Source organism: Nipponia nippon, unplaced genomic scaffold (assembly GCF_047370975.1).
Source record: "Nipponia nippon isolate SJK-2023a ecotype South Korea unplaced genomic scaffold, ASM4737097v1 scaffold_30, whole genome shotgun sequence".
In the NCBI taxonomy this organism is placed as follows: domain Eukaryota; kingdom Metazoa; phylum Chordata; class Aves; order Pelecaniformes; family Threskiornithidae; genus Nipponia; species Nipponia nippon.
Genome location: NW_028262348.1, coordinates 5,016,293 through 5,033,801, shown reverse-complemented (window position 1 = coordinate 5,033,801; position 17,509 = coordinate 5,016,293). Strand labels below are relative to the sequence as shown.

At 46.4% G+C, this 17,509-nt stretch overlaps 1 protein-coding gene across 6 annotated transcripts in view; it reads right to left on the bottom strand.

Annotated features, from left to right (window-relative positions):
- Window positions 1-17,509, bottom strand: part of OSBP2 (oxysterol binding protein 2) — a 132,684-nt gene that overhangs the window by 109,197 nt on the left and 5,978 nt on the right. For 3 of the 6 annotated variants that reach the window (XM_087768830.1, XM_087768833.1, XM_087768835.1), the window contains exon 2: window positions 15,325-15,402. The exons of 1 other annotated variant lie outside the window; for it this stretch is intronic. In XM_087768830.1, coding sequence (XP_087624956.1) covers window positions 15,325-15,402 — 78 coding nt within the window. Of the gene's footprint in view, window positions 1-3,270; window positions 3,687-6,591; window positions 6,699-15,324; window positions 15,403-17,509 lie in introns of those variants that run through there. 2 more of the 6 variants (XM_087768836.1, XM_087768834.1) reach the window with 2 other exon arrangements.

Below are 17,509 nucleotides of genomic sequence, written 5' to 3'. Positions count from 1 at the left end.
TTTCCATTAACCTTGCACACACCATGAAGGCCGTTCTCTGGTGGCGAAAGTGTAGATGTTTAACCCCTCTTCTCACTCTATACCTGATTACACAGGGACCAGTCTCACCTCTGCCTTTGCTCTCTCTGCCATATGGCAACCTGGAAACATTCAGAAGTTCAGACAAAAAACACTATTTTAATTCCTGTCCCCCCTGCAAGAGAAAGAAATTGGAAAGCCTCGCAGATGGCAGCCTCGCTGCTTCTTACACCACTGACCTCTCCTGACTCACAGATTAAGACCTATTTTTCCTGCTGTATCTTTCACGGATTAAGTTGAAACCAGTTTATTCCTTTCATTTTCCCATCACATTGGAAAATATCATATCATTAACTAAGTTAAGGGCTCTGCAGCCATAGAGAAATATTTATACCGGCTGCATAACCGGGAAATGCCCTGTAGGGTAAGCTGCAGAGACTGCTGCAGGCAGAGGCAAGAACAGAAATCAAGGACAGGGAAACAAAATAAGCAGAACTGGGCAATGCAATAGATGTGGGCAGAAAAGAGGAGATACCGAATGGATTTACACTCTGCCTGGCCCACAATAAGAGCAATCCATTGAACTACTTTCAGCAGACCTTTTTTTTTTTTTTTTTTAAGGTGATGCAGAAGAATCACCACGGTCCACAAGGGTAATCAGGCTGATCCTTTTCTTAATTAATTGAGGATGGAGATTTCTCTCTGGGGATTTTGTTTCGTTACCGGGAGCGGGGGGCGGCACAAAAGACGATGCAGTCACAAGCCTCCGTGGCACAAGAAAGGCCACTTGTGCCCGTCTGCCATGCGGCTGAGCAGCAAGGCTCACTCTTCCCACGGGACGCTGCTCTCTGCTTGCGTCCCCCAAAGCACAAACCAGCTCTGGCCGACACATGAGGATTTCCATGCGGAAATCACAGTCTAACAAGACTATCTGGATTAGGTCAAGCTCTCCCATCCTTCAGTGACCCCGGCGGCACAGCCAGCATCCACCGGCGTTTCCACACGGCGCAGGGACAGGAGCCACGCTCCCTGTCTTGCCCCGCCGACAAAAGGCTGTTGTGCCACCACCACCTCCCCAGCACCGCCCGCGCCGGCCAGCGGCTCCCTCCCCACCTCAGCACCGGCTTCCAGCCCTGCGCCGCCGCCGCTTCGGGGTCCTCTGAGCCTGAGCAGTTCATCCGCACTGAAATCTGGTGCTCGATTTCACCGTCATCCCGTCCTCAATACAGGAACATTTGAAATATTTCATGCAGAGCAGCCCCATAGCTGGGTTACAGAAACCTGTCTGCGCAAGTGCTTCATGGCACATTTCCTAATAAACCGAGATTTTGCACGTCCTTTGTTCAGAATAATTGGGGGTATAAAGCCAGTGAAATCTCTGCATTCACTTTCATGCGTAAGAAATTCCAAAAAGCACTTTAAAACTGCTTTTATTTTGAGGCCAAAAAGCTCACATGCCTGAAGTTAAGCAATGTAAGCATGGACACCAAACCTCTTGGGGTTATTACTCTCCCTTGGTTCAAGGAAAAAGGATTTTTACGACGACTCAATTCCAGAACACCAATGCCCAAGAGAAAGCAGGCACGTGGCTCGGGAGGTATTTTCCCAGCTCGCACAGTAAGCAGTATTCACGTTCAGCGCACCACAAGCTGGTTCAGCATGGCTCTCAAACCGCAAGCTCCGCGTGACAAACAGCTGAGATTTTTTTTCCCCCTTCCTCTTTTTCCCTTCACCAAACCTACCAAATCACAAACAAAACCCTAACAAGCATATGGCAAGTGTTGTACTGAGATTTCTGCAAAAAGATACGATTTATTTCTATTTAAAGGCCGATTAATCTGCAACTGGCTGCAGTCGGGATGGGCACAGATTAGTAACAATCAGGTTTAAGGGAAAAAGCCTGCAATCCAGGCTGCAATCCTCTCCAGCCAGAGGGATGCCCGCAGCTCAGGCACCCACCGTCTCCGCAGGTCACGGGAATATTCCCTGCCCTGACCCGTCCAGCAGCTTCCCAAGCGGGCTTCTGGGACAAGCCCCTGCCCGCACGCGGGACCCAACACCGATGAGCCTCAGCCAACACTGCACAAGCAAGGATTTAAGGCTGATCTGACTGTAAAACCTCTCCTGTAAATAGATGGATGCAGTAAGCAAATGAATCTGGATTTCACACTCCTTTCTCCGGTGCTTTGCCACTTTAGAATCATAGAATCGTTAAGGTTGGAAAAGACCCTTAAGATCATTGAGTCCAAACGTTAACCTGTCACTACCAAGTCCACCATTAAACCATGTCCTCAAGCACCACATCTATCCATCCTTTAAATACCTCCAGGGATGGAGACTCAACCACTGCCCTGGGCAGCCTGTGCCAATGCCTGACTACCCTTTCAGTGAAGAAGTTTTTCCTAATATCCAACCTAAACCTCCCCTGGCGCAGCTTGAGGCCGTTTCCTCTCGTCCCATCACTTGTTACTTGGGAGAAGAGACCGACCCCCACCTGGCTACAGCCTCCTTTCAGGTAGCTGTAGAGAGCAATAAGGGCTCCCCTCAGCCTCCTCTTCTCCAGACTAAACAACCCCAGCTCCCCCAGCCGCTCCTTGTAAGACTTGTGCTCCAGACCCTTCACCAACTTCATTGCCCTTCTCTGGCCACGGTCCAGCACCTCGATCTCCTTCTTGTAGTGAGGGGCCCAAAACTGAACACAGTACTCGAGGTGCGGCCTCAACACCTACCGCAACACCTACCCCAGTGCAGGACAAGCCTTTGCAAGGAAAAACCTGGAAGACACTTTGCTTCGCATCATTCGGCAGTGATAGGTTGGTGGCTGGACTCGATGATCTTAAGGGTCTTTTCCAACCTTGACGATTCTATGATTTACAAAGAGACCTTGTCTCTCCAGGCTTCACAAAGAGAAAAAAAAAAAAACTACAAGGGAGCTCAGGGAAGGTGATTTGTCAGAAAGACAGCCTCATCCATACCACTGCAGTGTAGGACAAGGCACGGCGCTCACCCCTGACACAGTGCCACGGAGGTTTAATGCAAAAATCTCACAAGCACATTTTGCGAACGTTAGCGCTTTCAGATCACAGGCATCCTCGATGTAACAGCGAGTCTCAGAAAACTCACTGCTGGTGAAGCATACAGATTTAATACATGGTCAGGCTAAGAAAACCGACAACATTACAGAGCTGAGACATCTCTGAAAACACCCAGGCTTCCCCCCTGCTTCTTTTCTTAAATAAAAGTGCAGCAGACCTGCTGGCTAGATGGCTGAACAGCGCAGCTAGTCCCATTTGGCTTGTCAACGGGCAACCTCCTCCAAATATATATTATATCCAAGCAGGGTGCTCGAGTATAGGGCCTCTTGTTTCCTGAGAAAACAGCGTGTAAAGCCTGTAAAAATGCACAGACTTACAAAGGCTTTTACTGCTAACAGCAGAACCACATCAAAATGCGCAGACGTGCCCCAGTTCCCTTCCCCTCATTCCCCAAAGGGATGGTCTGCTTCTACAGTGCTCCCACAAACAAGACTTCCACCCCAAATAAAAGGATACTCTGAAAGCAATCTAGTCAGATGCATATTCTTCAGGATTAGCTTTTATAACACATTTATGACTCTGCCATGTGCACAATGCAGGTTTTCTGCCAGGAAACCTCAGCAGTGGTCAGAAAGAAGAAAACTAAGCCATCATGCAGGTATCAACAAGCGCAAGATATGGTCTGGCAAAGGGACTTTGTGTTGGGTTTTTTTTTATGAAAAAAAGGAAAAAGTAAAACAAATTTAAAAAAAAAAAAAGAAAAAGAAAAAAAAAAAAAAAAAGAGTTATCTGTAAGCATTCCCACTCCTCCCACCACATCATGCTATCTCCTCTCCACCTCTGGAGCGGCTGGCGGTGGCCCCAGCTGATAAGGGTACCGGCCCTGTAAACAAAGGCAGCCAAAAAGAGCTCTTCAAGCCGCTGGTTTGGGCGAGCGGCTTCACCCACGCCCCAGCGTGAGCCATCACCTTGTTCTGTATGGCAAGAGCAGCTCTCCATGCTGGCGTGACACCGTGTAACCGCAGCTTTGTTCCAACATAATACTGCTGCACAGCCTCCCAAAAAGGGCTTTTACCCCTTCCCTTCCAGGAGAAACAGAATCAAAGGCTGTAAAGGAACTCAGCGCGAGGAAAGCAAAGCGTATCTGGTTGGGAAAATATCCTAGTACTTGGCCAGAAGGAAACCCCGTAAGAGTGTACCAGAGTACTAAGCGTCCCATTTACAGCAGTCAGCCCACAGCTGATACAGCAGACATCACACACAGTTGCCCTTCTCATCCGAAAAATCCAAAACACACGGTCAGCAGCTTTAGCAAAGCCATTGCTGTACGGCCGGGCAGGGGGAAGGCTGCAGCAAGCTGGGCTCTGCATACGGAGCTGCATCTCCTGCAATGACGATGCTGATGACTGTAACACCATCAGGCACGACGACAAAAAGCTTCTGAGGAAAACAGAGAGAGTCGTCTTTAGCACCGGGCACACCAGTATCACCATCGGCGCTCCCTCACCTGCGTTTTGAATGCACTGCATTTCCTCCACATTTAGGCCCTTCGCTGACTAGTTGCCTAGACGTAGTTCCCAAAGATAAAACCTCGGTTCAGGGGTACGTTCTGGTAACTACAAATATGTATAAGAAAGTGCCAACTACAACTGCCAGACAGAGCCCGGAGCTCACAGCCCAGCAGGGATGCTGGCAGCTTCGCAGGAGGCAGGCACACGCGCAGCGTTCAAGGGAACCCTGTTAGAAACTCGTTTTGCCTCTTCTAAAAATGCCAAAGGAAGCACCCAGTTTACTGTTTTCACTACTTTCCAAGCAAAAATGTTAAAGATCCAGAGGGGAAGAAACCCACCAAGATTTGCAAGCAGTACTGCTGCCAAGTTTACTGCATCAATTAGAAGTTTATGGAAGGTCTGGTCCAGATCCCATCATCTCCAGAGAAGTTAGTTTATACTAAGATCTGAGTGATGCATGACTTACATGCTTGGTGGCTCGTTTTTAAGCAAGAACAAACAACAAATGACCATACACAAGGTTAATTTGACAAATGCTTTTACTGCACAGGAACGCTGAAATAAATGCAATATAGCAGATAAGAGCCTGAAGCAGTAATTCTTCTTGTTACAGCCTCTGCTTTTAAGTTTTTACTTAAAAGTCCTTCAGCCCTTGGGAATTGCGTTAAATCATCAGAATAAAGATCAGCCACAGTCAGCTCATGTTTGTATTTTCTCACCACCATGTCCCAGAACATAAGAGTGCATAGGGCACAGCAGAGTCAACATTAAGACCCAATTTTTATTCCTACCCCACCGATGTACTTTCATACCTATGATATTCAGACTGGTAAAGATACCCTGGTTGTTCAGACTGTAGAGTTGAGGGGTATATTTGCTTTGAGCACAAGACTTATCCAGCCTTTCTGAGAGCGAGTGTGGACAGAAGAGCTTGCTTCCACGAATTTTCCATGGGCGCAAGCAGCTCTCTTTATGCAAGTTACCGTGAACATTAATGTTTTCACTACCAAATAAATTTTCTTCAGAGACACTGCACAAATTATGGTCTGTGACCTCAAACATCACTTGAAAGTCATAGCACTTCTGACTTTTTGCCAACTTTCAAACAACGCTAAAATTATAGTGCAGAATTTCTTTCTGTATGAAATATTTCTTGCGGATAGGTATCTAGATGCAAAGCCCACATGGTTGCGTAGATATACTTCTTCCTCTGTTGTAAGGCCTGGGCACAAGAAGACAAAGCTAAAACTTCACATTTAAAGCCCGATCTAACTGTTGCTTCTCAGCCCTTGGTGTGAACTCCTCAGTTCAGCAATTGCCTTGCTACAGGTTTATGTACCATACAGTGTGAAGGCCGGTTTCTAGGTGTGCGCCCAGCGCAGGTTTGAAGAGCAGTTCATTCAGTTGCATTTTCTCACCAAACACGACGAGCAGCTGCTTCTGCTCAAGGCAAATACTCAATGTCAGCGGACAACAGCAACTTCTGAAGCATTCTGCAACCACCCAGAAACTTTACTCCATGACAAAAAAATGTGTTCAGCTCCACAACCAGCATATCCTACTTTTGGTAGCAATTACCTGTTCTTCAGAGATCAGTGTACACAGCTGTCTGCCTTTCTGAACAGATTCAAGTTGCTGGGTAGAGGCCATAAGTCCGAGCAGAAGAAGGGAGCGTTAACTTGAAAACTGAAAGAGACACTTATGTATACAAGGTACCTCCATGATTTCCATTATCTATGAAATGATCAAATTATCCTTTGAGGATGCACTCCTGAGGAATGCAGGGCTAGCAATCCAGTCAACAGAGATTTTTTCCATAAGAACTGATGAAACAGAGAGGGGAAAATGCAAGCAGGAACTTAAAACATGCCTGCAATGTGAGTGCCTGGGGCAGTGTGACACAATGCAAGATCTTTCCCACTCCTTATGACACTACCCAAAAAATAAAAAATTTGGCAGCTGGCTTTTCAGCCACTGGAGATGCCAAGAGCTTTTTTTAAAATAGAAATCGAGAGTTAACTGCTTACTGGCATGTGACTCGGACAGGCAGATCTCTTGGATCAAATCCTGCAGACGCCCAAGTGACCTTGGCCAACCACTTCTGGACAGACCTGGCACATCTCAGCTGCTTCACCTGCAAGACCGAATGCCCAAAGCAAGTCTTTCAGCATCAGTGCCTCGAGACCCCTTCCTGAGCAGTTATATTTTCTTTACCATCAACCTCTTTAGATGAACACTGCTTATCAGGGTCAATCAAGGATGAAGCATAGAAAAAAGTTACAATGGTTAGAGCAAGGTATTAAATGTAGGATTTATATATATACATAAATCGCATACATATATGATACAATATAAATTAATTGTATCATGTATATTTTATCATCAGTATTATATTGTATTATTATATATAATTTATATTGTACCGTACGATTTGTGACAAAACTCCAAAACAAGCAAGCACTAGGTGAGACTGCGTTACTGTATTTACCTTCACAAAGTAAATGCCAGAAAGACAATCGGACTGCTTCTGGCACTAGGGACACCCCATTCCCTCTAGCCTGCATGCAGAAATATACAACCGTACAAAGCACGTATGGGCGCTTCCAGAAATTTATCTTGGGGATCCGAGTCACGCCAATACTCTGCGTTGGGATCAGTGTTCAAGGGCTATATGTTTGCTGCAAAAAATCCTATGGATATTGACTGTGGGTTACCAGGAACAGAAGAGTTAAACATATGGCCAAGAGGGAAGGCGAGGTCAATGACCTTCACAAGGGACTGCTCTCACGCATAGACAAGGATGAGTTACAGCTTTAAACGAATTTCCCAACTGCTCACACCAGACTTTCAGTGTTATTTTAGTGTACTGTGTTGCAAGAAAACTTCCGTGGTGCAATAAGATGCTTGGAGTTTTTTAAAGCAGAAATACTCAAGCTGCTTCGGCACAGTGTGAGACCTGCCCTCCGCTCTCACCAGTTTCGTGCTCCTCTGGTTACAGTCAAGCCTAGGTTCTAGTGTCCCAGACAGCACTTCACAGGACACCTTCACACCTTCTCAGGAATAATCAGCTGCCATCCCATCCCTCTCCTCTGCACAGGCAAGGTTCACATCCACAAAAGCAGCAACAACACTTTATCCAAAGGCACTACCTTTCATTTCAGCAGCCACTTTGGGAAGCCAAGGAGCTTCCAAAGAAGCCTGCTGTTGGTGTACCACAAAGGCAAACAAGTAATTAACGAGTAAAACCATGTTTTGCACAAACAGGCACTTTGCTCGGCCAGGCGACCAACCCCAGCCCACCCCGTGGCGCAGGCTTTTGGGAAGCAGAAGGGTTTTGCCAGCAGGTCCCAAAGCCCCACTGAAGGTCCAGGCCCTGGTGCTTCATAAAGGCCATTAAAAACCTCCGTCCCCGAGTGCCCCAGAGCTCATGTCCAGCAGTTCCCAAAGGGACAAGGCTGGGACCAGTTTATTTTTAGACCTCAGCAACATTCATTTCCATAGGAGATGCATCAAACGCTTACCTTCTTTAAACGCCTGCCTCCTCTGCCTCTCTAACAATTTCATAATTAGACTGCTTGAGACAGAATAAAGAGATTTCTGTTTGCTAATTAGGACAATTTAAACTCGATGAAGCAAGGAAAGAGCTAACATACACAGGGGCAACAGCCAGTTACTCTGCCAGTGCAGAAAAAGGAAAAGCGAAAACAGGAAAAGCAGAAAGACATTTGCCGTGTGCCTTAACAGCTATCAGCATATTGATGCACGCTCCCCCAGTACGGCATGAGATAGGGATAGTTACACCTTTGAAAACAAATACTGGCAAGCACAGCTCAGCCCCAGAAGGAAAACAGTTCTCTGAAGCTTTTTCACAGCTTTACGTTTTCCCCAGCCAACAGAAGAGAGATTAATTCTGTTGCATAGCTTTCAAGTATAATATATTGAAGACCAAACATTTATACAAAAGCGTTAAGGCAGGTTCTATACAAGAAAGGCCAAACTTGGTCTAAAAGCCACCCTCTGCATGCACGTGCTCCCCCATAGAATCAAAGAATAGTTAAGGTTGGAAAAGACCCTTAAGATCATCGAGTCCAACCGTTAACCTATCGCTGCCAAGTCCACCACTAAACCATGTCCCTAAGCACCACATCTCCCCATCTTTTAAATACCTCCAGGGATGGGGACTCAACCACTGCCCTGGGCAGCCTGTGCCAATGCCTGACTGCCCTTTCGGTGAAGAAGTTTTTTCTCATATCCAACCTAAACTTCCCCTGGCGCAGCTTGAGGCCGTTTCCTCTCATCCTATCACTTGTTACTAGGGAGAAGAGACTGACCCCCACCTCGCTACAACCTCCTTTCAGGTAGTTGTAGAGGGCAAGAAGGTCTCCCCTCAGCCTCCTCTTCTCCAGACTAAACAACCCCAATTCCCTCAGCCGCTCCTCGTACGACTTGTGCTCCAGACCCTTCACCAGCTTCATTGCTCTTCTCTGGACATGCTCCAGCACCTCGATGTCCATGTAAGCGAATCCAAGAAGGTGCGGGCAGGACAGTCACTCATGTCCCCCGTCTTTCCAGCAGACGCCAGGAAGGACACTCAGCCCTGGGGGGTCTCACCCCGGCAGGTTCAGCTGCTGGGAAGTGCCCACCAAAGGAGCCCAAAGCACTGCGGGGTGGACACGGTGAGTCTTCTATGGGGGGAGGAAGACCCCAGCTAAGCTGCAGAGGAAAGCAGCCCGCTGCTTAGTCGGTTTTCGGAGTGTAACTTCATGCAGGTGAAAAATAAAGCTGTGTTCATCCTCCTCCTTTCTTCCCAGGATACACCAAAGTGGTTTTATTCATGAAAACTCATTTTTCTTACCTTCTCTGCCCATTTTTATTTCTTTATTCTTGTAAGAAGGTGCAAGAAGAAAAATGGGTTTAAATCTTCAATTTTTTTTTTTTTCTATTTTAACAGAGGTAAGAAGAAATGCTGTAACAGGGAAAAGGCAGGCCATTGTAGGAAATCTTCCCATGGTCCCATATCAACATGTTAAGGAGTACACACCAGTGAAAAAGCAGTAAAATGCTCTTTTCCCAAGTAAGCAAGCTAGATCACATCATATTCATGCTTGCTTAAGACTTAACTAAGCTGTTCAGACTACAACACTTGCACGTGGGAGCAGATTCTTTTTATAGAGATCTGCCACAGCAGAATCACTGCTCTTGAGGTTATATTAAAGAGGTAAAAGGTGCACTTTGCACCAAGTAGTACGATGTGCCTTCACTAATTTCAGTCACAGGAGTGCACTGAAACAGGACAGTGACTTTAAGTATTTCTGCTAGGTTTACATCCCTCAGGCTATAAACGTGCCCTCAACACGCCACATATTGCCACCATGTTGTTATCTTCGTTTTAGTTCCATACAAAGCCAACAAACCTCCCCATGTTTTCTCCCATTAGCAACTACAGTAAAAAAATTTAGGGTGAAAGACAGCTTTGCAACACTGAGCAAAGCCCACCACATCTCAATTGGTAGGTCCCAGGACAACAGGCTTGGGTCTTGCATTTCGTACTGTTCTCCTTCGTCTGACCGAGACACACTCAGCATAGAGGAGAACAAAGGCAGCAGTCCCAGACACATGCTGCAAGCTAAATATCAACAATTCACATGCAACTCTCACACGTCCTCTAAATGCTCCTTGGAAAGCCAAGAGGGTTTTTTTGATGCCAGACTTGATGCACTGTAAATTTTCTTGAAGTAATTCCTACCAGGAAACCTCTACTGATGTGGCAGCAGAAGGGAGGCACGAGCTCACCTAACAACGTGTTCTCCATCAAGTCTTCTGCTCATCTTAGGCTCCAACCCCAGCAAGACGATGTGCGACCTGAAGCCACGTACACCCTGCTGCAAACCACAATGCAAGGTATCGATCCCAGGTTTCGGCAGCACAAAAGTCTGATCAACAAAGCATTATCCCATAGTCCTGTCTGGGCAGGGAAGATGTTTAAAGGCATTCCTGCTGGCAGTATGTGGTTTACTGTAACACACATCCCCCGTGGTTTATTAACACTTGATTAGTTGCATATAAAATCAACAGCACAGGTAAACCAGCAGTTCCATAAATAAACCACAATTTGTAAATTAAAAATACACCTAATGGTAACAGTGGAGTTTACTTATATGACACATGGGACAAAGGGCTTGCTAGATTTAACTTAGTTCCTTTTCAAGGCAAATAAAAAACAGCAAAAAAATGTAAAGAATGGTGTGTTGAATGCAAGACAAAAATATAATTCCCTCTATACCTCTGACGATGCCCTGCTTCAGGGTAACACCTGCTATGATCAAAAGCCAGCTTACTATTGGCATTTAAGCCAGTTACTTTACAAATTCTTCCTTCCTAAAACTACAGAAGTTGTAAATATTCACCATGGAAACGCCCCGGACCAAGTTCATAACAACATTAAAACCACACTATGTTAAAGATGATGCGGCTCCTATGCTTGTTACAACCATCCAGCCTTACCCTGTGAAACTGTCGTGGTTTAACCCCAGCCAGTAACTAAGCACCACACAGCCACTTGCTCACTCCCCCCCAGTGGGATGGGGGAGAGAATCGGAAGAGTAAAAGTGAGAAAACTCATGGGTTGAGATAAAGACAGTTTAATAGGTACAGCAAAAGCCGCACGTGCAAGCAAAGCAAAGCAAGGAATTCATTCACTACTTCCCATCGGCAGGCAGGTGCTCAGCCATCCTCAGGAAAGCAGGGCTCCATCACACCTAACGGTTACTCGGGAAGACAAACGCCATCACTCTGAACATCCCCCCTTCCTCCTTCTTCCCCCAGCTTATATACTGAGCATGATGCCATATGGTATGGAATATCCCTTTGGCCAGTCTGGGTCAGCTGTCCTAGCTATGCTCCCTCCCAGCTTCTTATGCGCCTGGCAGAGCACGAGAAGCTGAAAAGTCCTTGACCAGTGTAAACTCTGCTCAGCAAGAACCAAAACATCAGTGCATTATCAACATCATTCTCATCCTAAATCCAAAACACAGCACTCTACCAGCTACTAAGAAGAAAACTAACTCTATCCCAGCTGAAACCAGGACAGAAACCCACAGCACAGCAGCCACGTTACATAGGAAAGCTCCACTGCCACCCTCCCAGTGCTTCGCTACAAAGGCGTCACCGCCTCCCTGCAGCATCCATAGGGATTTTTCCCTAAAGCTCTCAGTGCCCCATCTACACTGACGGCAGAATTTGACTCTCACAATCATTAAGCCTGTTACAGATATTGTGCACTTGGAAATCAAATGTAAAAATCCTGATGAAATCAGGCTGGTTCCCACGGCACATGCTTTATGCTGTCTCGAAAGCAGAGGATGACAAGTAATACATTAACCTGTAACGTCCCCAAAAATCGAGAATATTAGATATGGACAGCCAGAGAGAGATTTCATTACTGCACCGTAAAGGCAGCTTAGGGCTGCAGATGCGAAGTAGAATTCAATCCAATCCAGTAATTACAGACCTTATCTGTGCTGAGATACAGTGCTGCATTGTCTAAAGGTACTTAGAAGTGACAATTCAGGGCTTGATGCCTACAGGCTGTAAGGAGGAAAAAATTGGCTTATTACAGGGCAACAAAGGACAACCTGCTAGATCTCTGCAAGTCAACTTCCAAATTTAAAACTAAACTTCCAAGGAGCTTGCATCCATAGGTTTTCCACTTCAAAGCAGAAGTCGTCACTGCTTTTCTTGTGGTGTAAAAGAAAGGGATAGAGAGAAAGAGGCATACGCCTCACCCAGTGCACACTCGAAGTTTACCTACATAAAAATGCAGGCTCCTCGGAAAACAGTTCAAGGGCAGCACCACAGCTGGGACATCCCAGAGACCACATAGGCAAAAGCAAACAGGTAAGAAAATGCTAAACTTTCTGTCTTTCAGCTGCTAAGCAAATCCCACTCCTAAAGGGATCAGAAACCCAACCAGGTCTTTACCAAGCATCCCAGGAAAACACTACATTTATCATAAGCTTTAACTAATAAAACCACGATATACCAGTAAAGCACAGTTTAATCACATCATAAATTTCAGATGTGTATTTGTATTGGCTTGCCAATTCTCAAGCTGTCCCAGTGTCAGGCAGGAGTCCTTCCCTCAATTTAGGGGCCAAATTATAACTTTAGAGAATAAAACTGCATTGATTTTTTTTTTTTTTTTAAGTAGTACAGCCACAAGCAGTGCAGGAATTGAGAGCTGGAAGGGCTGGAGGAGCAACACTAGCTTTTACAAAGGCAAACTCTCAGTCCTATTAAAAAATCAACTTTAGAACGGGCACAGAGCTCACGGTGAAACTGCATTGTTCGAGCTGTGCTGAAAGCACCAGCACCCCGATTCCTCACCAGAGTGGCTCTTCAGATTGATAAGTGGATCCTGCTCATTTCCAAACGTGAGGCACAGAAGAGCCCCAGACGGCAGCGGACATACCCTGCAGCCTGTCCCTTCCCACCTCCCCTGGTTGTGATGTGACTCCCGCCCACAGGGCAAATGGAGCAGGTACAACGCAAGGACCAGAACGATGGAGTAAACCACCAGTTATCTGTACACCCCCAATGCTCTGCAAGCCCCGGTCAGCTCTCCTCACTTCGCATTTGGAGACCTCCCCATGCAGCTCTTCCCATCAGGCAGTCTGCTGACGCAGCTCTCCTGCCCTCCCCAAAGCCAGCACCCAGCTGTAGCTGCCTGTCCCCGATACTGGCACTGGAACATGAATCGGGGGGGGGGGGGGAAGAGAGAATAAATGAGGGTCTCGCACTGTGAACACCTTGTAGCAGAAACAGTGCGGGGTGCCATGGAAGTGGGGGAGTCCATGAAACAGCCTGAAGTGTCCAGACAGAGGAATCACGGTGCTCCCCCAGCACTGCCAGGGCAAGCCATAGACATGACATGGCTTTTCTTCATCCTCCATCAGTACCCGGAGAGCTGAAGGCAAACTTACCAAGTTTTAAGAGTCAGAAACCAAATAATGTCAGAATGGTACATTAATTGAGTCTGGAAGGCACCTCAGGAGGCCTCAGGTCCAATCTCCTGCTCTGAGCAGAAGCAACCAGATCAGGTAGCTCAGGACCTTGTCCAGCCACAGCTTGAATATAGTCAAGAGTTTTCTCCACCTCTCCAGACCCCTATCCCAGCATTTGGCCCCCACTCCCAATTAAAACATGTTTTCTTGCATCCACATAGGATCTCCCATGCTCTGGTACCAGCCCATTGCCTCATCCTGTCATGAGGAGAGCCAGGCTCTGTCCTCTTCGCACCCTCCCATCACGTAGCTGTGGGCAGCAATGAGGTCTCCCCTTCTTCTCCTCTGCTCCAGGCTGAGCACATCTACATCCCTTCACCGCTCCAACATCGTCCTGGGGAGCCCCAAACCGGACCCAGAGCCCAGATGGGCCTCCCCAGTGCTGAACAGAGGGGATGCTCCCTTCCCCCAACATGCTGGCTGCACTCCTGCCAACACAGCCAAAGAGAGAGCTGACCTCTGATGGCTCCTGGTCACCTTGTTGTCCACCCAGACCCCCCAGGGCTCTTCTGCAAAACTGCTTTCTAGCCAGCTACCCCAGGGCAGGGCTTGCATTCGCCTCTGCTGAACACCATGAGGTTCCCATCATCCTGTTTCTCCAGCCTGCCATGGTCCCTCTGAAATCCAGACCTGCCTCCTGGCATAGCAACCTCCCTGCTCCATTTGGTATCAAGCCACAGACTGGCTGTGAGTGCGCTCACCCATTAATAAAGACATTATAAAGCAAATACCAGGACTAATGTGGGGTAATCTTATCCTGTCTAAAAAAAAAAAAAAATCAAATTATAGGTTCAAACACTACACACTAACAAATATCAAGCTACACAGTACTCCTAATCAATCCTTGACAGGATATGGCTACTGTGAGCATCAGCACTACACCACCTTCAAAAGGCGGTCCTACACATTGTCACAAGACAACGAAAGTACCATACAATTCAGCCATGTGAGCCGGCAGCATGCCGTGCATGCTCAATACAAATTATACAGGGATTAAGATGACTGTCACCTTTTGTACCATTGTAAAATTACTTTTGGTTTGAGTACTCTCTTCCCTCCTGCTTATAAAAATTGCATCCCAGGAATGATTCAAAGCTGGGGAGCCTGCAGCCATCTCTCACCAACACAGGCCACGGAGACACCCAACTGACAAGAAAAGGAAAAACTGCTTCAATAAAATAAAGCCATATATTAGTTTCACCTGACCACACACTATAAACCTGTAGTAGTTTTTGCTCCACAAGCTCTGCTGGAGAACACCCCAGTGGTAACTTGGGAACAATAAACAGCAAATAAACAGCATCCAGCACCAGTCACAGTAACACACACGCTTGGAAACAGCAAAGCTTGAAGGTCTTGCTCTTTTAAAAATAAAGGATGGGGCTTCTGAAGTACACAGCCCCACAGCTATCCATGCAACAGCGCCCAAGCACTCGCACCTGGATGCCTTCAAAAAGGACTTCAAGCTAAATGCCAAAACTTAACCTCATTAACTCTTACCAAGCTGCAGGCATAGGTGACACCCCCATCTGCTGCACATCATCTCCACATACTTAAGACAAAAAGGTGCTTATTTAATCATGTAATCCCCGCTCATGCACACTCCATCTGGATGTGTGGGGCACATCTCTGTCCTACTGGCATGACCATGACTCAGTCACCCATGTTGATTCTGGAGCCAAATGCACCCAAACTCACCCTGTCTTCTGAACTGGGACTGGTGTATTTTTCACACGTTTCCAAGAAGAGCCATCACTCCTGACAGTTGCAGAAGACCTGAAAAAAAAAGTTTGTGGAACCACCCCTGTGCATTTCACAGAAAAAGAGAAACTTCAAAAATCATGAAGATCCACAGAATCGGTGAATTAGTTGCCATGGATATTTTCTGCTCTGACAAATAGTCTAATCCTGTGTTCGGATGAGTGACAGGCACAAAGCACCAAGTCAGCTGGGAAGCATCCAACACTGTACTTCTGAAAACGCGGCTGCACGTACAGCCCATCGTCACCGAACGCCGCAGGGAGCATCCCTGAAGAAGCAAGCAAGTAACCCGAATGCATGCCCCGGCAAGAGGAGGTCAAGTGTCTTCCCAAAGGAGGTTTGCTGCCAGGCCAGGGTTACGACTGCAAGCCCCTGTTACCACATCCGAAAGCTATGCCACGGAAAGAAGTGGTTTGCTGTTCTTTGAAAGGCCACGCAGCTGCAGTGTTTAGGTATCTGTAACAATCAACAAGCCTAAAATAAGGTGGTCTTATGCATATAGCAGTAATACTTAAGCAGTAGGTGTGAAGGACAACATTTTCCTGCTCTGTTCCTTATAAAGTGCTTCGCAGAAACCTGCTCTAGCTATTAATAACAGATTAAGAATCACTGCTTTGTGTTAAAGAAGGAAAAGAAAAAGGCACAGACTCCCACCGCACCATATTTGTCTTCACATGCATTGCAGAAGCTGCTTTAAACTGCTGCGTGTGCACAGACAGTGTTCTTCCATCTAGAAAGATTTGGAGAATTAAGACTATTTTTAGGGAATGAAGGACCTCCCCCTGAGTCACTGTAGGGACATACATCTATCTGGTCATGATTTCAAAGCAAAAATATCCTTGAAGAGTACAATAAAAGATTAAAAAAAAAAAAACAGGGAAGAAAGATAGTTCAGCCCAAATTAGTGTGAAAGGAAGGACTGCTGGATGCAGGGCACACGCACATAACAACTTATTTCTAACACACGCAAGCCAGTCGATACCACTTACGCTGCAAAAATTTCATCACTGCCCATGTAAGCACTGCGAACTGCACGACATAACTTGCAAGCAGCAACAAACCCAGCAGTTCAGCAATGTCCTACAGTTATGAGCAACATCACCTGGTAACAGCAGGATGCCAGGGTGACCAAGAGCAACAAGCCACATTTCAACCCAGTACTCGCAGGAGCCCGTGCTTGCAAAGATGAAGTGAATTGTGCAAGTGCCTGGAACGGGACCAAGGAGGAGATTTGTTCTGCTTTTATCCCCAGGCTGCCACTGCCAATCGAATCATGCCACTGGCCCTTAGTACCATGCTTTCAATTTGCATCTTTAATTCTGAAGTTGATTCGTACATAGCCTGAAGGCTCAGCACTGGCATCCTCACACACATGCCTGTGTGAGTCAGCAATCGCTGACCCAACAGCAATAAGCACAACCAGCTTTGTTATCCTCCAGCTTTAACTCTGTCTGCCCAGCCTGCAGTTGTCAGACAGAGAAATATTAAGTCATTAATTATTAAACAAGCTTTTTGATCGAAACCAAAGAAAGGCTGATAGAAAACGTAGAAAGATCCCTGCCAAAGTGCCATAGGAACAATTAAAATAATTGAACGGCATAATGAAGACCTGAAGGGAAATTTAACACCTCCAGCCAGGTCGAGTTTTGAAGCACTATCCTATTTAGGGGACAAATCTCCAGGATGTTACAGCCACACGAGCTGCCTGCCCTCCAGATAGCAGGCTGGGACAACTCACATTTCAGGGTGACGACCTGAGTTGTTGGCCATCAGCACTAGATCTGAAGAGAACTACAAGAAGCAAAGGGTTCTGATATTACCGCATACTTAAGTTACCAAAAATTATCCGAATAAGTTACCCAGCTACAATGCAATTTATACATAAGCACAAAACAATACAGAAAAGAAGCTCAACAGTCTGACTTGCTGCAACGTAAAAATCAACCTACAGATAACGAAAGCCCGAGTCATTCAGAAGCGAGTTACAGTGCTCTGAACACTGCACACTGCACTGATTGAAAACTCCTCTTCGGAGGAAAACAGGTAGGTTAAAAGGGATACTGCAAGGAAGGTTTCTCGCGTTACTTCTGACAAGTAAGATCAGCTCCTTCATCACTGACTC